This window comes from Talpa europaea (assembly GCF_964194135.1).
Source record: "Talpa europaea genome assembly, chromosome: 3".
Taxonomy (NCBI): domain Eukaryota; kingdom Metazoa; phylum Chordata; class Mammalia; order Eulipotyphla; family Talpidae; genus Talpa; species Talpa europaea.
This window is the reverse complement of record NC_140069.1, coordinates 106,364,924-106,391,338: the sequence shown is the minus strand read 5'-3', so window position 1 is coordinate 106,391,338 and position 26,415 is coordinate 106,364,924. Positions and strand designations below refer to the sequence as shown.

The following is a 26,415-nucleotide window of genomic DNA, read 5'->3' as shown; positions in this document are numbered from 1 at the left end:
CATTAAATTGAAGACATCTGTTTAATAAAAAAAAGAAAAATGTAGGAAAGGTACTTAGAGCTGTTAGTTTCTAAGTACACAACACCCTATACAATTAAAGGCATCTTAATTTCCATCAAGAACAACAACAAAAAAATTTTGTCATGCTGTTAATGTTAAATCCATCATTATGGATAAAACTGGTGCAAATTGGTCAAACGGATCCAACAAACACTGATGTCCAGGCTGGCATATTGGCAACTAATACGTAACTGGTGGTCACTAGAGGGTTTAAAAGATCTTCCCTTTCTTCTTGTTCTTCTCCAAGGTTCTAAATGATTAAAGGGAAAATAATCAAAATGACATTATAAACAACAAATGACAGCAACAGCTAACTCAACTACAACTGTGTTTGATTTTCAAACGCTACACAGTTTCATTTAAAATACTGAATATCTGACAAAATTCCAGGATAAGAAGTAAAAACTATGACAAAAACCTATTATTTGACATATAAGAATAATTCTTCCCAAATGAAACAGTGCAAAATAAAAATGATCAACTGATATCAACCAGAGTAGCCTTTTCTCCTATGAACATTTGCATTCTGCAACGCATTTCATTTTTTTTTTTAGAAATATATTTTCCTCCTACATAAGGAAAAAGTTATTGGAAGGAAATGTTACAGAACAAATGTCTAATCTTGAAAGTGTAGAATTCTTGTAGGGATTCAACTTTTCTTATTTAAATGGGAGAAAAGAAAACCAAGGTGCAAATATTACTGAGTCTTGTAAAAATTAAGAAACCTACCAGCTGTATTAGGGATTAGATATCCAAAATTTTATTGCAAATAAATAAATCCAAGACAATTAAAACATAGTTCTAAATGTATTAAAAAAATCTTTGTAAGTAGTGCTTTATATGCTTACTAAAAATTGAACACAACCAATATGTACAACATAAAGAGGATAAGAAACGAAATCCACTGGGACAATGTAATGAAACTGTTAACACTATATAATTATGAAGATTGTTATTTCATGGAAAATGTTTGTAGCAAAAAATACTGTTACAGTTAGACCATATCTATCAATATAAAAATTTTCATCCATGAAAATAATTGAGATACTTGAAAATGGTGGTATCTTTACTCTATTTATTTAGTTTCATGGATATTATTGCACTTATACCTTTTCCCATTTTTTCTACCACCATTTCTTAATCCTCTTTGACCTTTCTCTTTTCTCCCTTCTTTTTTACCTCAGAAGCCTCACTTCATTTATTGCATCTTCTATTTTTTATAAGTATTTTACTTTGTTGAATTGTCTGCTTTGTAAATACCCAATATAAGTTTGTTATTCTGATTTGTTTTACTACACAAGATTCCCTCAAACTCCTTTTTTTTGCTGTTGTAAATGGCAATGTTTTGTCTTTCCCGATGACTAGTATTTCATTGTATGGATTCCACATCTTCTGAATCTAATACCCATCAGTGGGTACTCAGATTGTTTCTGTGTCTTATAAGTAGTGTCCTCTACAATGCCACTTTAATGTTTTTAAAGTAGGAAAATAAATCTTGAAATTATTTATACTTATATATGCACATTTTTTGGAGTCTGATATTACCTTGAAGAGTTCTGTTGTTCTAAAATACGTTGTTGAGCTTCCCAGTTTGCTTTCTCATCTTCAAACTGACGGCGTTTTTCTTCTAATTCTTTGTGTTGTGCTTCCAAATTCTTTTTCATTTGCTCATGGCGCCGCTGGAGCTAAGTCACAGCATAATATATAAAATAAAACTGTTTAAGTAATCAGAAGCAGAAGTACATTTGATCCAGGAATCCTAATTTTTAACAGCATAACCTGGAAAGCACCACATAGGATTCCTCCTTTTATAGGAACTGCTACCTGAGAGATCAGTGAGAGTAAGTTCCCAAGAGATAATCTTGGGAAATAGGAAGAAAAAGTACAAGCTTACAGTTGTATAGCACTTTATAATGGACATTTCTTAACTTATCTTTTTTCTTTATTCACAAGCAGCCATGTAGGAAGCTGGTGGGGGTGTGTGTGTGGGTGGGGAGGAACCACTGCTCTCTCTGTATAGAAGAAACAGTTGTAGAGATGATTAGCCAGAAAGTGGCAGAACCAGGGATTTGAACTTGTCTCCTAATTTCAACTTCAGAGAGCTGAGACAAGTGGAAAGAAAGCAGGAAGATAAGGACCTAAAGAGTTCCAGGATCAAAGTAAGGACTCCTGTTTTTATAAAACAGTGGTTCTCAAAGATTAATTTTCATACAAATCACTTGAAATGTTTGTTAGGAATACAGAATCTTTCACTTCACCCAGACATGCTGAATTACAATTTTTAAGTGGTAAGTCTAGAAACTGCATTTTCAACAAGCACAGTGATTCTAATGCAGGTGGCTCTTCTCACATAGTGACCATGCTGTATAAAATGCTGGCTGAGAGGTGGGAAAACACTCATGCAAAGTAACACAGAAACAAAGAGCTTATTTAATGACTCATTGAATAATTTCATTTAGGCACTAGTCAATCTATTTCTGAAGAAAACAGTCTTACAAATTAAAAATAATCAGATTAAACCTCACTACATTAAATATCTAAGAACTATTGAAAATCTTCAAGTGACCAGGAATTAGTTCTATTAAAGATCATATTACATCTTGAATTTGGACTGTAATAATACTTTTGCATACAATGTTTTCTCACTAGTTCCATAAAATCACAAAAAAGTGACTTTATATTCATTCTTATTGCAAATATTTCGTGCAATTCCTACAAAATGAAGCAATCTAAGACAAACATAAGAAAACATGAGTCAAATTTGAGACAAATTCCTGGTAGCACAAAAGCTACTTTAAAAAATTAAAAAATAGAAGCACAGAAAAATGTGCTATTAAAAAAAAAATGCGAGGGCCTCCCCGGTGGCGCAGCAGGTTGAGCTGCAGCAGGTTGAGTGCAGCACTGTGGAGCTGTCCACAGCCTCTGCAGCACGGGTTCCGGCCAGCCAGGGAGAAACCTACACAGCACGGCAGACCTCTCCTGTCTCGCCCGCTGCTCCCCTCAGCGGCGTTTTCAGTTTGTCTGCCTATTCGGCACCCCACTTTGTCCCTGGTAAATTCTCTTGCCTTCCTACGCCTCTGGCCTGTGCCCCAGTTCTTGTATAAATAAATAAATCTTAAAAAAAAAAAAAAAAGCCAGGTAATCATACGTAACAGGAGAGGATACAACAGGGCAAAAGCATACAGGAGCCTCAGTTGAACTGAAGAAGTTTTATTTAAGGTGGGCAGTAGGTTGACAGGTGGTCATAATTTTTTACACATGTATTTTTTACATTAATTGTATGCAGTAAAAAATACAGGTCACAATCCTTAGCTCTCAAAAACCTCTTGCAGTTCAGAATTCTTTGTATTTTAGAAGGGTGATACTGCATAGAAAGGTTTATAGAATATCTTTACAAAATATCTTTTGAGCTATCTAGCTGGCATTTATAATTAAACACATTACTATTTTTTGCAGTAACATGTTCACCTCATGTGGGCCAAACGCTATTAGTTCATGTACAAGTTTTCAGTTTTCAGAGCTTTTTAGTATTTGAAATTGTGGATACATGATTGTGGACCTGTGTGATAACTTAAGAGCAAACAAAGAGTTAAATGAGTTCAATTAGGAGTGTCTACCTATTGACCAGATCCAATTTATTTTTCATCTCATGTGAAAAAGGGACAGCCAAAAACAACTACCTCACGGGCTGCAGTGTGAATTAAATAGCAATATGTGAAAGAAGCTTACTTAGCACGGTGACTGATGTACTGTGCAGCTTGATATTAGCAGCTCTTCCTCATACAAATATTAATAACACAAATTAATTTGGGAAAAAACTATTAAAAAAGACCAAATAGGTTTTTCACCGATATAGTTACATGGCTTATAAAAGAGGAAACTTAGTGCCCTTTATAGTTCCTTCAATGGTAAGAAAAATTCCACCTTTCAAAGGGTTAATTAAGTTACTCAAAATTCTGTTTTCACGACTCCCAATAATCATAAAAACGCTTAAAGAATTCTTTGGCTATAGGTTCATAATTATTTGTTATATCATTTACTCTTAGGAGCATGGATATGTCTATACCCAATATAAATTCAACTTTTAGATTTTCAATGGAATGTAAGTATGGAGATAATGCAGAGCCTTGATTAATCATGTTTTTAATTTCCCTTCTGATCTGTATCTTCCAGATTATTTATTAATTAGGGAAGGGGTACAGATGCAAATAGACAGATTTAATAACATGCTAATAGTAAAAAAAGACTAAATTAAATCTCCAAATGGAATACTAGTCCTGCTTGGCAATCTCAAACCAGGAGGATAATTTCATACCCTGCTGAATTAAGCATATCACAAATAAAACAGTATAGCTCTCATTTTTTTTTTTGTAAGAGACTATATGAAAAGCTAAGTAATTAAAAAATATGGAATAGAAATATGGAAATAGAAAAATTTCCTCAAAATTACTGACTAGTTTACTCTCTCCATATATTCTAGCAACTCAATGATTAGAATACTTGTGGTTACATAAATACTTCTGGTTAAAGAGGGTTTCAGTATTTTATGTAGTAATTACAAAAGCAGTGAGCTCAAATGAGAATTAACAAACATCTGAATCTCACTTTATTTAGATACAAATATTTTTATATGGGGAGCCACATAACACAGATCTCACTCAATTTTATCTTTAAACATTGTTTTAATATAAAATATTTAAGATATTCTTTTAATATAAAATATATAATATAAAATATTTACTATAAAATATTTCATATTATTGGGATGCTTTTTCATTATCCTATCCAATGCTGTAATATTGAGAATTACTTGACACTATATTGCAAATAAGACCAATTCATTTTCTCCCCCTTTGACTGCCTATTTATCCTAGCATGTCCTTAGTTCAATTAAATGTTCTTTCTCATTCATATTCAAATAATTCTGACCTATTACTATACTAGCACCCACCAGTCTTTACTCTTAATCCATCCAAGTTCTGATCATTACTTTTCTTATACACTATATATGCAAGAACTTATGATTCTATTTTTCTTAACTTGCTCATCAAAAGTAGTAATTTATTATAAATATTCGAGCTATTATGTCTTCCTACCAAGTATACCTGTGTACAAACATTTACATATTGAAGTACACATCACTTTATTATAAACAAGCACTTGCTTTTATTTATCCATTTTATAAGTGTATTATATTAGAAAAAATGAGTAAGAGGTAGTATCATTTATGATCTTATTAAAGATCTTTATCATTTCAAAAAGGAACATTGTGTCTATTTGAGGTAGAACTCTTAAGTTGATTTACCTCAGCTTCAGAGTCCTTCAGTTTCTGAACTTTTTCTTTGACCTTCATCTCAAACACCTGCTCCATTTCCATTTCCATCTTCTTCATCTTAGCCACATGCTCTCTTCTTTCTTCTTCCATTTGTGCAAGAGGGCTCCTGGTGTGAACATTAAGGACATCATTAGCCATCTATTATACAAAACTCTTAAAACATGATGAAAATGAGATGCTACATGTTATTATTAAATTCTCTGCTTTTTTTTTGAAAATATTTTTCGAAATGATTTAATTATTTGGCTACCATCTTAGATGACAAAACAAATTTGACATTTTATTCTATAAACATTTATATAATTACACATTATACACATTTTTATATAATTAGTTACTTCAAAATTTATAAATATTTATAATCAAAACTTCTATGAAGTTTCAAATCTACACTTAAATTTCTAGTGAATATTATGAAAACAGACTAAATAACAAAGGCAATCAGTAGCAGGATGTTTCTCTAAACTTAATGCATATCAAATCTAAAGAAAACACATACAATAAACGATAGAAGGAAAATAGAATGAAACATTCCCAAAATATATTCATAAAGTGTAAAAATAGAAATTTACTCAATTTTGCACTTTCAACAAAATTTAATGGGGGGGGGGGGAGAAGGAACAAAGTTAATATAAATGCTGTTAAGGAAAAAGAGACAAAAGCCCAAACTGGAATCATTTGTGCTAAGGTCCAAATTGAGTCCCACCAAACTGAGCTTTAATACCTAATTTAATCAGTTTTGACTTCTTAATGTCAGACTTTTCAAGTTTAAGAAGAAATCTTAAACTAGTCAATGTGGAATTACCTGGCTAGTACTAGAAAGGTAATTTGCCTTGATAGACCCCTACCATTCCCTGAAGGAAGGTGGCCTTGCCACAAATAATGTTATTTGCTAGTATAATTTCCTGTTGTATCCACCCTTCTGCCTATAATTATAATAGTCTTTCATTTTGAACAGCTCTGCAGAGCTCCTTTCTATCTGCTAGATGGGATGCTGCTAAACTGATAAATTGTTAAAGTCAATAAATTTTCTCAGTAGACTATCTTTAGTTTGATAAAAATTCCAAATTATATTTTCTCCTTTTAGGACAACTTATAGGACAATCTATTTAGGAGAATAAATAAATTACAATTATACTATCAATAAATCAAACTTATTTAGGTAACTGAACTGATATGCTAGAAATGAATATCAGTCAATATCTAGAACACTCTTCATTTAGGTATACAAAATATTTCTTGGCTACTTATGGTAGTTTCACCACTCTTGAAAATTCACACCTCTTAAATATTTTACTGTTTTAATTTTTAAAGAAGTTTAGTGAGTTCATATATATATATATATATGAACAAGAATCAGAAACAGATAAATGTTTTGGCAATTATTTTTGAAACACCAGAAAGTAAACACAAGCAGACCCTAAAGGTAGTTCATTTTCATTTTAACAAATTTTGAAAATGTTGAAAATATTACAAATGAGTCATGTTAAGGTTACTGTACTTAAAGACATTAGCGAATGCTAAAGTATTAGTAGCTACTACTGCCCCAGGAAGGAAGGAAAAATGAACTGGCTTTGAGAATCTCTGAAAACTACTCAACACAACTTAAAAAGAAGCAGGCTCCTTTTTTGACTCTGTTAATGAACTTCAAAGGCTATCATTTTAACCCTGATTTGACACACAGATGATAGTGACTTCTCTTTTTATTAGGTTATTTTTAATCATTACAGCACCTTTCTTTCTAAGAGGGCAAGAGAACTTGATGGAAATAGTAAATAAAAGCTAAAGGACAGCAACACTAGCTACCAATTTTTCTTAGCAAAAAGGAAGGACAAAGATGAGTTGTACTGCTGTGATCAAATTTAAGTACAGGGTATTTCTCTCTTTTTTTTATAATAAATTTTATTTTTATATTCCCCATACAATTTCAACCCCCCCATTTTGACCCCAATCCCTCCCCTCCCTCCATCCACCCCCCCAAAAGTGTTTCTGGCTCATAGATTTTTGTTGATTTTGATTTTCACTTTCTTATAGTTATTAATTTTCCTGGTCCCTTATTTAAGTTTTCTAGATTCCTGCTATGAGTGAGACCATCCGGTATTTTTCTTTTTCTTTCTGGCTTATTTCGCTGAGCATGATCCCTTCCAGCGCCATCCATGTTGCTGCAAATTGCATGTGTTTATCTTTTTTGAATGCTGAGTAATATTCCATGGTATATATAGTACAGGGTATTTCTTTACCAAAAGAAAACTCACAAACCTGCAATATATGTTAACAAGCAATTAATTAGAAGTTCTGAAAATGAAACTATCAAAACTAACAATAACCTGCATTCAAAAAGTAAGGTCAACTGAAATAACAAATTTTTAAGTGTAAATATTATTATTTCACTCAATGCCAATGTGATCCTTCTCATCTTCAGGGAAGATGTTTTAAATTTGGAAGCCTTACACCTAGTGAATGATTACCCTGACGACATGTCAACTGTGTGTTTAAGTACACTTAATGTAAACCACACTAAAAGCAGCAATTAAAGGCAAACTCACAGATTTCACAAATAATTAAGGTATATGCCATAAATAAATTTATGACAAAATTTGTTAAAGCTACGTAGTTTCTTTCCAGAATTGTTTGTAATATCACTGAAGTTGTGGGCCACAGAATGACTTTTCAGTCAACAGTGGACCACATTTAACAGTGATCCCAAAATTCCTTGTCTAGTGACATCATAGTCACCCTTAACATTTTATGCCCACAGCAGATTCATACACCTTGTACTTGCTGCTTGTGTTTTGAAAGCTTCATTATCCTCTTATGTTTGATTTAATCTCATGTTGTTTTGTTTATCATCGCCTATATAAAGGCCAGTTTTAATGTGTTCACACAATGAAATCACTTTAAATATATACTGAATTGTTACAAAAATGTTAAATTTTCTTCTGAGAGAATATCCAAATCTTTAAACTTAAATTTATATATCATCAAAAGAAATCTGTAATATTTTACATTTGAGATACTCTAAGTTTTCTGGTCTTGTAATACTTATTGCCTGGACCAAATATACTAACATTCTACTGTTGTAAGAAAATGTTCACACATAACTAAAATGGATTTTTTTGAAGCCTCTTGAAATGATCTTTCAAATCTCTTTAATTTTTATTTAATTAGTATCCCACTTCTAGTCATCTTTATTAAAGTAATACTTAGAAAACTGTAATACAAAATTGTGCTCACAATGTAGAAAATGTAGGACAAAAGGTCACTTTTAAAATTATTTTTTATATTTATTTTTTCCCATAAGATCTTACTGACTGGAAAAACCATTTAAGTTACATCATTGCCTGCCTGCTTTTTAATTGCAAACTCTTCCGCCCACACACAGATATGCTACAGTTCATAAACTTGTCTGAGAAATTTAAAGCAACTTAAAGACATGAAAAATCCTGGTAAAAATTTAAAAAGGAAAAAAGACTATAACATAAGCTGAAATCATACTATTTTTCCAAACATATAACTTAACTCCTTCTAGAGTTCTCTTTAAAGGGTTATAGCTCCTTTTTGCCACCAGAGACTTACCCTTTCATATGATCAATAACAATTATACCAAGGACCACACAAGGTTGTTACACAACCCACATTTTTAGTGTAATGGAACCACAGTTTATTTAAATTATGTGTGGTCCATCCTGAAGAACATGTTATGTGAATACATGCACATACTTTTGCTTCAATGGTTGATAGGCTATAATGTATACAAGACATGTAGCAGTTTCCATACAACATTTTCCAAAGGCATTTCATTAAAAAGGACTTCAAAGAACAATACAGAATTCCAACAATTTTGGGAAACAGTTGCAAAACATTTTATTTTGCCAAGTAAGAGCATTAAAACCAAACATAAACAAATCAATGCTCCAACTACTATCATATTTTTATGAAAGGACCTTTGAGCAGGGGAAAGGATATAACTAAATAAGTTGAATTTGGGGGGAACTTTTTGAAATTGCCTTTAGATCAATAAAAATTGTCACGTACCAAAAGAGTTCTAAGGATCAGTCTCTGGATACATATTTTTAGTCATTTCCATTGATTCAGTTACCCATAAAGCTTCCCCAAGACTACAGATAGTTACAGAAAACAGAAAAATAAACATATGGGAAAATAGGTAACAGGGAGCAAACTTAAAAGGAAGATCATAACTTAAAACTTAAAGCAAGATCATAATTGTTGCAAATGATAAACAGTCCAAGAAAGAATCATCAACCAAATGTAATTTTAAGTAAAAAGTACAAGGAAGACTGAGGAAGGGGATATAGGTTGAACAAAAAAGATTTGCTCTCCGCTTATTGGGAATTAGTTTCCTTCTTTCAGGGACTTACAATATTGATAGAGCTAATTCCTTTCCCCTTTCCTTTACAATCCCTGTTGAATCTTCTTTGATCTGCAAACTGATGTTCCTTTTGATTACTTCCAACTACCTACTACCCTTCAGATTGGGGTAGATAAAGTACACTCTTTTACCTGAGGATTTAAGATATACTTTAGACAGATAACTTGTCATTTTCTTTGCCAGACTCAGGTAATAAATATCTGAATAGTTGCTAACAATAATTTCTATTTTTTCAGTCTCTGACTCAAGATAAATTAGTATTTGATGAGACAAATTTTACTATTTTTTTAGATTTTAACCATCTATCTTGGAGTCCCCTCCACCCAACTTTAATAAGATATAACTGACATACAAAATCGTGCAAGTTTAAGGTGTACAATATGATGTCTAAGTCTCATTTTAAGTTTTTCCAAAATATAATTGTTCTAGGATCACTAACATAATAAAAAGGCACATTTTCAGACAAAAAATACTTTTATTTTTAACCCACAGTTCAGTACACTCAAAAGTTTATTCAAAATTCCCTCAGAAAACTAAATATAAGATTGACTAATCTACTATTAAATTCCTAATGTTAAAACAAACCAAAAAAACCCCCAACTATCTCTATTCTAAAACCAAAGTATTATTAGTGCTTTGTGGAGTACGCACTGTTATACAAAAGTTAACTATATATGTTTGTGCATATATGTAACTATATATATGTGTGTGCACATATATATAATTTTTTTACATTTATATAGTTTTAAATATATATATAGTTAATATATATATATTTTTGACTAAATTTTGACTAGATTCACCGTGTAAGGGCAATGAAAAAACACAGGTTCATCAGCAATCAGCAGATGAATAATGACACAGTTAATTTTATTTTTTTCTCAAAATACCTACATATGCTATTTAGAGATCATATGAAGCAAGACAAAAAGACCAAAGAAACGGCCTATTTCATTGGCATTCAAACTGGGGTCTCTATATGAAGTCTTCCAAGAGTTACCTGAGCATGGGCAGTTTTAAGAGAATTTCCAGATTCTCAACTTCCATACAAAATCCTGCCTAAAGTGACCTGCCTGAAAATTTTCATTACAGATAATTAATCTCTTACTTTACAAGAAGAAAGACCTCTTACAACCTCTTACCTTTTCCTTACCGAGGCTATACTGTTCCAGTTGTAGGTGAAGGTTTGAAACCTCCAGATGACAAACAGCACTAAAACATAAACTCACAGATGATCTGTATTTCCCAGTACTAAACATGTTTCTATTAAGAGCAAAGTATGGTGTTACATATTAGAAACATGTTATTTGGAATTATGTGGGGATACTCTGAGCAGTGTGAGGTAGCTAGAGTACTGGCAATTTGTGCTTAATGACTTTGACTCTTTCACTTCAGGATCCCTGCAAATTCGATTTCTCCCTGACACCATTATCAAAGGATGTAGTGCTGTGGAGGGAAGAATCCCTTCACAGCAATAAAAATAGATCAATAAGAAGACCAAATTCACATTTGCTTACTTCACATATTTGAATATTAGCTATTCTTTTCAGTTATTCATGAATAGCTCCTTAGCTACAAATAAAAGTACCTCAAATAAAAGCACCATTAGTTGTGGATACTGATTTTTTTTTTTCAATTCAGCTAGAATGTTTTGATATTGCCAACATTTTCAAGACATTTACAATCAAAGGATAAAACTTCCAAGTGACCTCATTTAGATTCACCATGTGTTATCCAATAAAGTAGTAAAAATCCAATTTAATAAATCCTATCAATATCAATTTCAATTAAAGTCATTCCCAATTGGTTCAATCTTTAAAAATATTTTTCTACTTACCACTGACAAAAAAATAATTACTAACCAGGGACAATTTCTTTTTAACAATACAAAGCCTTAACTCAAAATAGAATCTTTTATTTTAATTATAAAAAATATTCAACAATTAACTAGATTAATTTTTAAAACAACAGTAATAAGTTTCTAGAGGTCAATGTTTTATAAAGCATGCATTACTAATCACTCATATTAGAACTATCTAGGGTACTTATGAAAATACAAACCCATATTTAATCAATCAGGATCTTTTGCTAAAACCTTTTTATCAAACACTCAGAAATCCTTGAAAACAGAAAACTTAAGAATTGATTGATAAAAACCTCAAGTAAGTATGCTATTAACATAAGCAGAAATCAAAGTTAAAAATATAAAGTAGGGGTTATAAACCAAGTACCATTTGGGAAATATGCAAGAAAAGAAACAGAATTAAGATCAGTACTGCTTGTGACTTTGCCAATGACTGTTAATGCTTTGTAAACTTTCTTCTGGAATTTAGGGACACTGTGAAGACATAACTAGAAAAAAAAAAGAGGAATACATTTCTTTCCCATTATAAGGAATGTTGACCACTATATTGTACTGCTACTTTCAGAACTTAACCTTTCTTATTAATATAGATGTTCCTTCAGAATTACTCTCTAATGGTAAATAACATCAATCTATACATGTGTACACATTGTTAAAAGTTTTCATTCTTACCTTCAACAATCTCAAATTAAGGTAAAATAGGACAAAGACACTATTACCAAGAACTGTATCAGCTAATACCTATCCTTTCATAAAATCATAGCTTGACACACTAGGTTAAAATGAAGCTTCATACTTGAAAGACATACACCATCCTGTCAATCAACAGAAGAAATTTAAAGTATAGCTAATTCACAGAGTACCCAGAGAACATTTGTGTCAATATTCGGTTTATTTAGTCCTGTTCCCTGTTTCTGTATAATCTGTTAGTGAGCACTCTGCTATCAAAAGATTTTAAAAAGATGTACAAAGAGGTAGAAGTTCTATGTTTAGTCTCCTTAAAGAGATTATGAAATGTTGTGTTAAAAGTAAAATGGGTTAAGAGATCTTAGTATTAACTGTTCTCTTAAAAAAAACTATCTGCTAGAGGAATTGCTTGGTTTCTAATTGCAAATGATTAAATGTGAGATTAAAGATTATAAAGATGATGGCAAATGACAAGAACACACGGCTCTTTCGCTTAGAAACAAGGTAACACTTTCTCCAATAATTATATAGTAAAAAATAAAACTGCTAAAACAAAGCTTAACAATATGAATTCCTCTTCAGTTTTCTCTTGAGTAGCCAGAAGTATGATAAAAATTTAGTACATACATAACGCCTTTTCTGAGGAAATGATGGATACTTACTTAGTAAGCTGCCCTTTATTCTTGTTATTATCAACTCCATTGTAAGTCACAGCTGCCAGTTTTCTGCTTCTGTAGTTCTCATAGTGTACATTATTAGTGACATCTTTCAAGTCTTGCATGTGTGTCCTGTCATAAATAAATATCAAGAATGTGCTTCCATTTCAAAAAATTTTGATATAAGCATCAAGTTATATCAAAACAAAAATTTCAGACTTAAGCAATAAGACTAATCTTAAAATGGCATTTGTCAGTTTTCATTTACACTCATGGCACAGCAAGATACAATAAGCCAGCGTAACCCAGTGGAAATTTAGTTTCCAAATGCGAATTTGAGAGCCATTAAATACACTCAACACAGTTACTGAAAGATGACATTTGTGAAGAAAAGTACTCATTCTTACAGTATATATATCTCTTTTACTAGGGAAAATGTTTAGCTCCCACTGAAAACCTAAAAAACCTAAAAAAATTGCTTTTCTTTTAGCATATTATCAATATTTGGGTTTTTACTAAACTTGAGGGTAACTGTGACCACCTATGACGTTAGAACCAAACTACAGAATTTTTAAATTAAGAGTACTGTTCAGTTTATTCAAACAGTCCAGCTAATTTAGTATTTTGTATAATAATTTTTGCTCATAGCATTTTTATCATATATAAAGTCAATACAAATGAGATAAACTATACAATATATGAGAGGTAATTTTACCTCTCCTTTATGGTTCAAGACACTAAAGACACTCTGAGCTGCTCTATGGATATTCTTTATCAATACCATATTCTTTGATACACATGACATGGTAGTGCTCTGTATCACTTGATACTCCCTCATCATTCTTTCCATCTGCCATCTTCTATGTCTACCATTTTACCATAACTCTCTTCTGGTGACAAAAATAACCATGTACTTTTTTTTATTCTTCCTGATCTCTGCAAAAGATTTATTCCTACTTTCCTCTTTGTGAACAGAATGTCATGTTCAATTCCTCTCCTACTATCTAACATTTCCATGCGATGCTATGGTATTTTACTCCTTCTAGTCCTAAGTCTGGGTTTTGTGTAAATCTCATCTCTCTATACTCTGTCTCTTGATGAATTTATCCTTTCTATGATCACTACCGTTACACCTAAAGCTCTACCAGTCTCCAATTCAGTCAGGCAGGGAGTTCCTTAGTCCTAGCATGTCCAGGACTGGCTGGGATTGAAAAACTCATGCAAATTTGTCACTGGCTCTCCAAATTTAAAGACTTTCACTGCTCTAGGAGCTCTCTTCCCAGACTTGAAGTCAAGCTTCTCTACCCTATGACAATCTTCTTCGTTGTCATTCAATTTTTGGTACTGTTATATGTTTTAAGTGACATCATATATAACTTTTCCACTTGTATCATAAAACTCCTTTACAAGAAACATGCCATCATCTTTCGTATTCTCACCATAGGTAGTACATAGTAGGTATCTATGTACTAGTTTATGACTCATAACTAGCCTCTACTTCTATAGTATTTTAGGTATGAAGGTAACTGCTTGCATATTTAAAAAAAATACATAATATGAAGTTTTAGAATACCAGTGTATTAAGCACTTGGCAAGTAACAGATTCAAAATTTAGGAAAAGAATATAATCTGAGGGAGTGCAAGAGTAATTAATATTTGTGAAACATTCCCAACATATATAATATCATAAAATAACACATTTCAGTTGGTTTTGAAGTCACACCTTTGGAACTAAAAGCAATTTGTAATACAACTTAAAGGCATTGTATTCTCAAAAAACCCTTTCATATGTAATCACTCTTGTCCCACTGTGTGAGGCATGGCAACCCCAACTGCTAAATCAATCCAAATCATGTACTTCATTACTGAAAACGCAAAACCACTTATATGGCAATCTCTGGTTTCACAATTCACTCTCATCTCTAGTCTATCTTGAGGTAGTCATTTGACTCAAATTTATCCCTTCACTTTAAGAATGACCCTGTAGTTCTTCCATGATTTCTAAATATCATTAATATGTATGTTGCTACTTCCACATAGCTAAAGAGATTCTTGGGAAAGTAGAGAGTAGTATGAAAATGAATAGACATTAAATTTTAGATGGTAACTCAAAACTGGAGGTTGAGGAGAATACAAAGTGAGAGTCTGGAGAAGTAATCAAGAAGATAGAGAAGTGGGGAAAGGGTATGAGGTGGCAAAAGGAAGGACTCAGTCTCAACATGAAAACACTGATCATTGTGAGCCCTTTCTGTTCCCTGTCCACTAACATCTCCAGTTGTATTAAATTCCTTCTTTATGCTTCTTCTCTGCTGCTGCTTTTCTAATTCAAGCCCTGGTCCTCCAGTCAAGATTACCTCAATGTTCTGCTCTCACAGGCTTTTCTTCTCTTTCATCAGGTGCACAAGGTACATTATAGGAGTAATGTTTTCTGGCCTGGGAGGAAGATTGGTTCTGTTCACTGTGTTCCAGTACAAAAAGTACCCCACTCACCAGTTACCAGGTTAGGTACCTTTTAACATTCAAAGTCTAGCTTTTGATTCAAAACCTAGCCTTCCCTTCCAGTTTTCCCAAGCTTTTCATATAGAAGAACAAGTGTTTTTTTCTTTCTACTTTCCAGACTTCTTTTAGTATAAGCCCAACACAAAATATAATAATAAAGACACTCATTTTCCTATATATCCCTAGCCACAAACAGCTTCTTCTGCATTTTTGTTTACAACTCTAAAGTACCAAGTTGTCTCTACACAGTGTTTACTTCAATGCCAGAATGAAAATACCAATTTAAATTAGCAATATTTATAGAAGATAAAAAAATACATCTGTCCAATTCTAAGGAAAGACAAAACTGGCATTTTCTTTACTGATCACACTTACCTTATCAACATATTTCTTAGAATTGTAAAATCACAATGTTCACCATTCTCAACTATAAAAAAATAAAGACAACGCACATTAGTTTCATTAAACCTAGCATTTTAAAGGAATTATAATGGGGAGTTGGTGGTAACAATGAGAAAATATTCAAAATAGCTTAGTTCAATTTTTTTTAAATCAAGGTTTACATAGCATTGTGAGTGTAAGAGAAGTAAATTATATTACTTTACTGTAGTCTAATTCTCAGTGATAAAATATGTAAACCTAACAAATGAGTAATCTGAAAGTGAACAATTTTGAAATTTTGAGTGGGGGAGATCATGTATTTCTCTATATTGGTAGACAATATTTACTTATTCCATAGTAAAATACATTAAAAAAATTTAGTGTTGAGAGTGCAGGGGGAATCACTTTAGAAAAATCTGCTTAAGGTAATCAAAATGAAAAGTTAAGAACTTCCAGGTTCTTTTTCTTTTTAAAATGTTAGCACAAACAGGAATGTTCTTGGTGGGGGAGGGAGGACAGGGGAGGAAGACAAAAAAAAACTAGAAATATGAATGAATTTTTCAATGCATTATTTCTAAGGGCTGTAAAAGTTCTAAAACCTGAGCTCAGCAACTGAAGGTTACTTGACGATGAAAGAGAGCTAGTAATGAATGTAAGGTTATTAGTGGGGAAAGTCAATGATAAGAACAGTAACTTAGAATAGTACACAATAGTAACTAAAACTGATAGAATTTTCTGAAGCAATATTGACAAACAGATAAAACAATCATGGCTCAATCTTGGTTCCAAGTAACTTATAGCACAGATTAAATAGTATGTAAAGCCACTATAAAATATACACATCTATTTAAGATTTGATGCTGCAACTAATATTTTATTGATGTTTACAATACTTTACAAAATTAGAAGAGGATCTCCTAATAACGAAATTGTTTTAATCTAAAGATGCGATACAAAGAAAAGGAGACTGTGATTCCTTTGATTGGGCTTCTGAAAGTTGTTCTCAATCATTTTTGAGGGTTCCAGACCCATCTGAGACTCAGATAAAAGTGAAAGGCCTTTTTTCCAACATTTTTTGCAATTCCAGAAGCTTCATTAGATTCTCTGGAAGCAATCTTTGGACCCAAGGTAAAGATAACAAGAACAGACTTAATGATGGGGCAGTGCTGGGAGGATAGAGGACAATGTGACTACTAAAGTATTACATTAGAATTTAACACATACTTGCTTGACTTAGGAGGACACAGAATCTGAGAAAATGGAACATACTTACAAGGAAATGAGACTATATCAAACAATTGAAATCTTTGAAAATCTAGCCTAAATCAATGCAGTATACATGTTATACTATTTACTATGAATGCAAAGATTTTGACACTTGTGACATCTTACAAAAAGCCATTCACTGAAGAAAATCTTACCTTCAGCAACACCCCAGGGATACTGCCTTCCTCTGACCCTTTTGCCATTAACTTCAATGATAGTATTACTACCTACCACAGCAAGAGGTAAACGGTCCTATAAAACAAAGTATTCTTGTTCAAATATATCTCAGTCCTCAAAACTTCAAGAATAAAGAAGTTACATAGACCACAACTTTCCATTTAGTAACCTGCTATTACAATGCATTATCACCAATGTAAATAATGAATAAAACTTCATTTTCTCTGAAACCTTAAGAATACTAAAGACATATGCTGATCAAATTATTTGTTTAAAAAAAATCATACCAAAAAAAATGCTGTTCTGTATTGGGAAAAAATTTTTTAGACTGGAAAAATTTTTAAAGGTGAAAAATATATTGGCTGTTAGCAGGAAAAAATGAAGCTTGTGACTACGCTGGCTACCAAATCACAAACCCTAGAAACAGAGAATATTATGCTTGCTAATTCTACCTTTGATAGAAACCACTTGAGAGGATTAGATTTGTATTCATCCAAGCTAACTGAGTACCTTTCAAAATTCTTGTAGCTTCCAGAAATCTATTAAGAATAAAATATATGACTACATTATAATATCTCAGAAATTCTTCATTACTCAGTCACAAACAGCTCATTATTTCCAGATAAGTGTTTGTCTACCTAACACCATCAATCAAGATACCATTATTGGGTTCCAGGTTCTTATAAGTCAAATACACATAAAATTAGGATAGCATAAACTTTTGCTTGGTTCTTCTAAAAGGACAAAACATCATTCGTTTGTGTGGGTCTTAAAAACAAACATTAACCATAATACAGCCTAATAATGAATGTTCTCCCTTTTCATTAGCCATTTTTTAAGGGGGAAAATTACATAACATGAAATCAGTTATCAAAAACCATATGAGGGAATTATGTCATCCTACTATTCCATAAATGACTTATGAAAAAGTTAATTGCAAATTGAATTCAACACTGAATAATCTCCCTTGTAAACCAGCTAATGATATCTGTGGTCTCTCCAATTGATTTTGTAATGGCTTTTAAGGTCCCAAAGCATTTCAGTATATGTATGAGAATGAACCTACCTTTATCTTTTTAACAAGCTTATTTTCTTCTTCATCATCTGTTTCTGGAAATTCATATATTTTAATTTTATGTTCTTGGATTTCTTTCATTATCTAAAATGACAGCAAGAAGAGTGCCACACCATAATCAGTATATTAGCTTTTTTTCTTAACATTAGCTTTACTTTTATAATTCTCTATTTAAATTCTCATAACTCCTCAGCTCTAGATTCTTCACTAAATATTTCAGTGATATAAAGCTGTAAACAAAAATCAAAATACTATTCTGGTTGTTTTTATTTTTAACTAAAGATTGTTGTTATATAAATACCATTGACAAAATCCAATTATTTCACAAGTGTCAAAATCATATAGTTGTAATATCAAGAATTATACAAATGATGTAAATTTCCAGAAGGGAATTCTCTAGTTGATTTCTACTATCATGGCTTTAGGTCATTCATTTATTTATAATGACTGAGATTCTTCTTCTAGGTAAAATTCTACCCAACTATTTTATTCAACTAAATCAACAGAGCTTAAGCTCACCTAAAAGTTTTAGTAGAATTTAGCAAAAGCCAGTAAAACTAAGTATAGCATTTGTTCCAGGGGAAAAATGTGCATACTGATTAGAAAATATTCTTGTACATATATGTGCATACAAACAAATTAAGGAGCAACAGATACAAGACCTGGCAAGCATACAGGAGAAAGTACACCCTATAAATTAAGAAATTAAGACATTATAAGGGAGAATGTGGGGGAGTGGGGTGCTGGGGAGAAAAGACAATTTATTAATAACATCAGAAATGACCTACTTCAAATTAATCTTGTCCAAAATTAACCCACATTCTAAACAGAATATAGACATCCAAATAACGTTCCACTACCTACCCTATTCAAACTCATAATAAATAGCTAATATGCCAAAGAACTACCTTCCTAACTGTACTGGATGGTTCAGGCCTACTCTCACTGCAAGGGTCCCAGAAGCAGTGAAGAGTCCCTAAACAAAAACTGACCAAATATTTTAGAAGATGTAAAAATATATTTAAAAAGATAAGGAAAAAATAAACCTCTGTCTTTAATAAAAGTCCAAAAAAAAAAAAAGGACAATGATGTCAAGTCACTGAAACAAACATACCTATTATAGAAGGAATTTGGTTATTTTATTGGAAGAACTCCATGACAAAGAGCGGGGGGCGGGGAGGAGAACCATAAAATAATGAGATCCTTTCAAAAAGTAGTCCTCTCCTGGGGAATTCAGTCTAACAAAATAATCGCAGGTGGTGTGGATAGAGGTCTTGGTAGAGGCTATACAAAAATATCTAAAATAGCCTTAAAATTTTAAATGGACAAGGAACTGGGAGAGAAAAGGCAGAGCTTATTTTCAAGCGCTATTTTTAATACAGTATAAATGACAATACAGTGAAGTAGCAAGAAAAATACATTCCAACATACTATACTAAAAAATCATGAATGGTATGAAAAACCTAAGTTTCAAAGCTCATTGTGGTCACCTGTTTTTTAAACTGTTGGCACTCCTCCGGTGTGAGTGTGTCTGCTTTGGCAATAAGTGGGATGATGTTCACTTTTTCATGCAAACGTTTCATAAACTCAATATCCAAAGGTTTAAGTCTGAAATAAACAATATTTAAAATGACTGAAGTGATTAATTTAGAAGAATCTTCACATCCCCAATGCTAAATTAAGTATATTACAACTACTTTACTTATCAGAAACACCCTCTGAAGATAAATTAGGTCAGTGATAGTTAAGTAGAAGAGCTCTTCAAGAAATACTGGAGTGGTCCTATGTTTATGGCAGCATTATTTACAATAGCTAAAATATGGAAACAACCTAAATGCCCCCAAACAGATGACTGGATCAAGAAGAGGTGGTATATACACACAATGGAACTCATGCCATTCACAGCAACATGGATAAACATTAAGTCTGGAACTTCTCATGGTCCTCTGAAAGCACCACAAGGTAACCACTCTGCCTTGCCTTGCCTCATGCTCCATTCCCATCACCTTTCTATTTGGCCTGCCAAATTCCTAGTCATCCTTTAGAACCTGGCCTACAATTTTAATTTCCTATAGGAATCCTTCTCAAACTTAAGACTACGCATCTTTGTAATTTACAATACAGTGACTGCCGACTTGTTTATTTTTTCCCATCTTCTCACTCAAAGATCTTCCAAAGCAAGTGCTTTGTAGCATTCAACTATATCTCCAACTCCTAGAACAGGTATAAAATTTGAGAAGGTGTCCAAATATCTGCTGATGACAAAAGTAAGCTGCTGTCATTTTTTCTTACATGCATGAATTACTCTAAAGGAAAACAAAATAAATTCCTAACACCTAGGAATTTATTATAAACTTAATGTTCCACACAAAAAAAGATGCTGGGAATATTCTGCACAGAAATACCATTTGAAAGTAGTATTTCCTAACATTATAAAACCTGGAGAAAATGGACTAAAATTCTCATTTTGCTATGAATTTTACTGACATATATTTTAAAACAAAGTTCTTATTAGGGTTCTCTTAAGAGTACCATAGTGTATATATAAAGCTATGGCAACTGTGACTCAGTGACTGAGGTATTACTCTTTACTAACAAATAATATTATTGCTCTTTACTAACTATACTCTTTGCTAACAAATAACATTACAGCTTTGTGACACTGACTGGCAAAAAGATGGGAGGAGTAAGGAAAGTAAAAACAGATACTATAATAATTTTCCTTATTTTTAATTCTTTGCAATTTGATACTGGTATTTAGAAAATAGGAACCATTATAGAAAAGAAGAGTATAGCTGGAATAACACTGTGTTATCTGTAAACAATGTCCTTGGCTCCTCTATAGTGCTAACTGAAAAAAACTATCCATCCTTGAAAAAGATGTTTTGCTTCTTTTCATCAGTAATTATATACAGATAAGAATCAGTCTAAAAGCATTTAATGTAACTTACTACATTAAATCTTAAAAGCATTTAATGTAACTTATTAAAATTAAAATTAGCAAGATTTTATATTTAAAAGTAGAATAACACTTGCTAAATATTTATTAGGCTATATCATCTTTCAAAAAGAAAGAAAATTAAAAATAACCATGACAGGAAAATCACAGAAGTCAATTTCCTAAATATAAAACAACTGGATCAATAAATATTTATATCAGTTCAAAAATTAAAATTTAGACAAAAAAGTTAAAACTTTAAAAAAACCTGAAAAACCACCTTTGCCCTTTTAAATCAGAATAGAAATTTCAGAGGCTGACAAATGTCAACAGCAGAAAACATTTAGTTTGCAAGTAGATTATACTCTGTTGGAAATGTTTCCTCTGTCCATTTAGTTTTATTTCATGTTCTTTTCCAATAAATCTTACTTTTTTACATGTTGTTTCAAATAACAGAAAGTCCTTCATTGAATTTCTAGAAGATAAACCCACATTAGAGGGAAAGGCTAGTTAACCTCAAACCTACAGAAAAATCAACAAATATTTATAACCCATGTTACTAAGGAAAAAAAACCCATATATAAAACTGATTTTTTTTAAGTGGCAATCAATATTCAAAAGGATAAAAACAACATTTGAAGATTCAAGTTCCAAGACAGTTTTTAACTTTAATAGCAATTACCAATCACTGAACAAAGAAACTAAAGTAAAAATAGCTGAAATAAAGACTTTTTGCTCTATGCTCAGAGATGACACTTGGTGGGCTAAGGTGAGATGGGCTGGGGTGGGGGTGGGGTGCTGAAAATACAATGTTGGACCAATTTTAATTACTACAAAAACAGGATCCCTCTGAAAAGGGAATCCAGGGACTACCTAGTAAGACAGAAAATCCCTGACCATTTATTAGACTGCCTGGAATTTCAGTCTGTATTGAGCAGGGTATTTGGAATGCTAGATAAAATTCAGTGTCATATTCTTTAACTTAATCCACAGTAGCACAAACCTATGGACAAAACCTTTGTTCCATTTCTAAAAATAATTATTAAAATGAGAAACTATTCAAAAGCACATTTTTGTACATAGGAAATCATTTGAACTTCTACCTCTGTGACAAACAAGAATGGTCATTACATATCATTTTAATCATATCAAAAATTTTTCCTTTTAAAAAAATTATTTCTCAGGCAATTTTAAAGACTATTTTCCCCCAGAGAAACAGGGGGAATGTGATTTCATGAGAATGACTAAATCTTGGAGGAAGTCCAAAAGATCTAAAATAACAAAACTGAATATAAACTGACAGATTTCTACTGGCTTAACAATAGATTAAGATTTTACTCAGCTGGTTTACAGGAAAAAACCCTAACAAGTTATACTAGAATGATAACAAAATATCAATTCAGGAAGAAGCTACACAATGACTCATAAAAAGCTATACAATATATTATATTTTTGAGTTTACTTTTCCTGAGCTTTTTAAGTCAACAAGTCAATTTGAGTCAATCCTGAGCTTTAAATATGTAAATTTCTGAAAATACCGTAGAAGGATATTAGAAATAAAAAAAAAATTTTCACCACTACAGCCTGACAGAAAGAAAAATAGATATATATTAAGGTTTTCTGCTCAACCAAAACAATGATAATGAGTGCTAGGCCTTCTAGCAAAAAGTTGGACAGAAGTAGAAAATAGATCAGAAAGGTATTTTTATGATGGAATTGGTTCACACTACTATAATCTGGGTGTTAGATGACAATGCTCTTTAGTCTGATGCTATGCAATAGTCCAGCTCCCTTTTGTGGAATGATAGTACATTTATAATCATCAGGTGGCTGAGTTATGCTAAGTCATTTACCCAAACAAAGAGGGAAGAGGAATTACAAATAGCTGCAGCTGACAGTGATATACAACTATTCAAAATCATAAAGCACAAACAGTAAAAAAGGCAGTTACAGGCTGGTTGTAACAGGTGGTGGTGGTGGGGGGTGTATGTGTGGTGTGTGTGTCTGTGTGTGTTTACTTTACTCCTAATAAGTAGTTTAAATGATGTGACTATGATAGAGTGAAACAGAAGCCAAATCAATTCAGTGAAGAAAGAAATGACACATGAAAACTTTAGCACTTAAGATATTCTCTATCAGATTTACAGTAAATGACATCTTTGTAGTTTCTAAGATTATGCCTAAGCGAATTGTTAGGGCTGTTTTTCCTTATTTAATTAATGACAGAGTGGTCAAAAAAGTAAACTGAAGTAGTCACAATGAGACATCAAACCATGGTGGAAACACCGCTTCCTATGCATATGAAACTAAGAAGCATTATTATGATTTATCTTAACTAGGTCTTAAAAAGCATTTTATAAATCATTTTTACACGGAATTTGGAAATCTTTACAATTGGTATAGTCAAAATGTACTCCACAGAGATTAAAGATTACTAACTAAACTATGTTCCCAAAGTTGAGTAATAATAAACAACAGAGTTATCAAAAGCATCATGGTACTGACCCATGTCCTGAAGGAGCAATGAAGTATAAACAACACTGCACCCTGTTATCAGGCATCTGACGTCTGTTCACTCGAGATTCTGCATTTAGGTAGTCTTCAAATTTACTATCAATGTAGTCAATAACAGGTTGCCAGCTATAGAACAAAGATTAAAAAAAAAAATTAAGTTGCAAATATACGTATAATATAAAACTGATGACTGTCAAGGGTAATAATATTATTAAACAGACAAACCAATCTTAACCACTGGAAGATATCTCAAATTATTCTACATATAGTGATTCAATTTCAGGTATGAATTAATATTGAAAAATATTGATTCCTTATTTCTAACCTTTCCAAATGAAAAAAAAAATTTGGAGTCAAAACACAACTAAATTGTTATTTGCATTGATAAGATATCTACACTAACAAAATGTGAAAATCATATCCAAGTAGTACTTTCAAGCAAAAAACAACTTTAAACAATTCAAAATCCTTATGATGAAGTTGCGTAGGTGTTTTAAAGGTTGACAGAAAGTTACTTCAAAACCAGTGAGTTCAAGGAAATGTAAATAATGCTTATAATATACTAAGATGCTATTTCTGACTATAATGTCATAGATATTTTCTTCACTTATACTTATGAAAAAACTTAAAGTCTAAAATCAGGTTTAATATTTAAATTTTAAATGAAAATTTTTACAATTAAGAATCCTTGTATCCAAATTGTTTCAGACATTGTCTTCAAAATAATTATGATAGGTGTTATTTCCATTTTATAGAAAATCAGTTCAAAGAACTTATGCAACATTTATAGAAAAAATTTATAGAAAAAAGAACTTAAGCAACATTTATAGAAAATCAGTTCAAAGAACTTATGCAACATTATCAAGTGGTTTTAAAGTTGGTATGTGAATCCAAGTCATATCACTTAAAGTTCAATACCTTTGCTAAGATGAAAACTTTTAAAATGTATAAGCACAGAAAAGTCTAATCACCCCAACAGCCCAAATATAACGAAAAGCAATGATGACAAAGGCTTCTTACCAATTACTATTATCCACTGCATCTCCAAATCCTGGGGTATCAACTATTGTGAGCAGCAACTGAACACCACCTTCTTTGATTAAAACTTTGGATTGTTCCACCTGTAAGAATCATTGATGCAGAGAGTAACACCATACATTACACATATGCATGTTTCCTACAAGGCATAAAAGATAGGGATATGAGGGCTGATCAAACTAATCGATAAGCTTTCTCCAAACTAAATCTACCCATGCTACCCCTCATTTTCTTTAGAATCAACTACTATAAATATTATAAGTCCTAATTACTTGAAAGAAAAGCAAGTATGTAACTGGTGAGCTCATGGCATAAAGAAAACAAAAACTAATAGTTAAAAATTACTATAATACCAAAGTATTATACTTCTATAACCTAAATGCACATCTAATAATACAATGTACCTGAATGGTTCAGTAATTCAGAGATCAAATTCGATTCATCAGACAAATACATCTAATCTACTATTTACAGTAAATGTTTTCCTGGGCTATCGGCATCTAATTTGGTCCAAACCAACTTTACAAGCAACCATCTTACCATTCTTCCAGTCTTTCTCAGCACAGCTTTAATTATTTACACTTGTGTTTATGTCATGGCTAAGATCCAATTCTCTTCTCAAATGTGACACTGCACATTTAGGTCAAAGCAATCAGCAAAGGTCCATGTATTTAAAAATATATTCTTGTAGGTTGAAACCCTACTGTGATTACAATCTCCAGTTCTCTTTCAGAATTATGAAAATGTTCTATTTGAGAAAGGGTTTTAGACTGAAACAGTAATAGTTCCTCCTACAATTTAAGACTTTCTATAACCTTAAAGCTCTGTATCAGAACATATAAATCATTCACCTTGGGTTTAGGCTGCTGCTAGATAAAACACTGTTTCAAACAGAAAATGTGAATAATTTCCCCAGAAAAAAAGGTAGGCTTTCATTCAATACACATTTATATCAAGTGTTTCTTAACCCAAGAGGCGCCAGGCAGATATGCTAATAGGGTAACATAAGAGGCTCATATTCAAAAGTTTGCATGCCAGAAGACAGTGCCAATGGAGTACTACCAGATGTAAGGGGAAAATGTAATAATGGATGGGTAAAAAGCAACTTCAACTACTTATATTAACAAAATTTGGAAAAGTGAATTACATTTGAGTAGAAAAAGTTTGGCACACCCGTAGAGATTACAGAAATGATGTTGTCTATTTGCTTTGGGCATCTTTTTTTTTTTTAAAGAAAAGGCATGAAAAGACTGAAACTAAAATCACTAAGTGAGAAAGTCTACAGCAGCACTATCAGAACTTTCTGACATGAATATCTGCAAGTCCAATATGGTAGTCACTTGCCCACGTGATTACTTCGACATTGAAATGTGACTGTCATACTATGAGGAGATGAATGTTCACTTCCACTTAATTTGTATTAAACATTCACATGTCACTAATGCTTACTAAAACGGACTGTGCGGAGGTCTATAGCAATCAAAGGGTTTTTTTCTGTTAAAAGCATATTATCAAAGAGAAAAATTTATTAAAAT

At 32.0% G+C, this 26,415-nt stretch overlaps 1 protein-coding gene across 1 annotated transcript in view; it reads right to left on the bottom strand.

The window, feature by feature from the left end:
* Positions 1–270: 270 nt before the first annotated feature.
* Positions 271–26,415, bottom strand: part of SEPTIN7 (septin 7) — a gene marked incomplete at both ends in the record, with an annotated part of 80,373 nt that continues 54,228 nt past the window's right edge. The window contains 10 exon segments of the mRNA XM_084229908.1: positions 271–310; positions 1,606–1,745; positions 5,366–5,501; positions 12,999–13,124; positions 15,867–15,918; positions 17,294–17,390; positions 18,382–18,474; positions 19,881–19,998; positions 23,834–23,968; positions 24,863–24,963. Of these exon segments, the coding sequence (XP_084086034.1) occupies positions 271–310; positions 1,606–1,745; positions 5,366–5,501; positions 12,999–13,124; positions 15,867–15,918; positions 17,294–17,390; positions 18,382–18,474; positions 19,881–19,998; positions 23,834–23,968; positions 24,863–24,963 (1,038 nt within the window).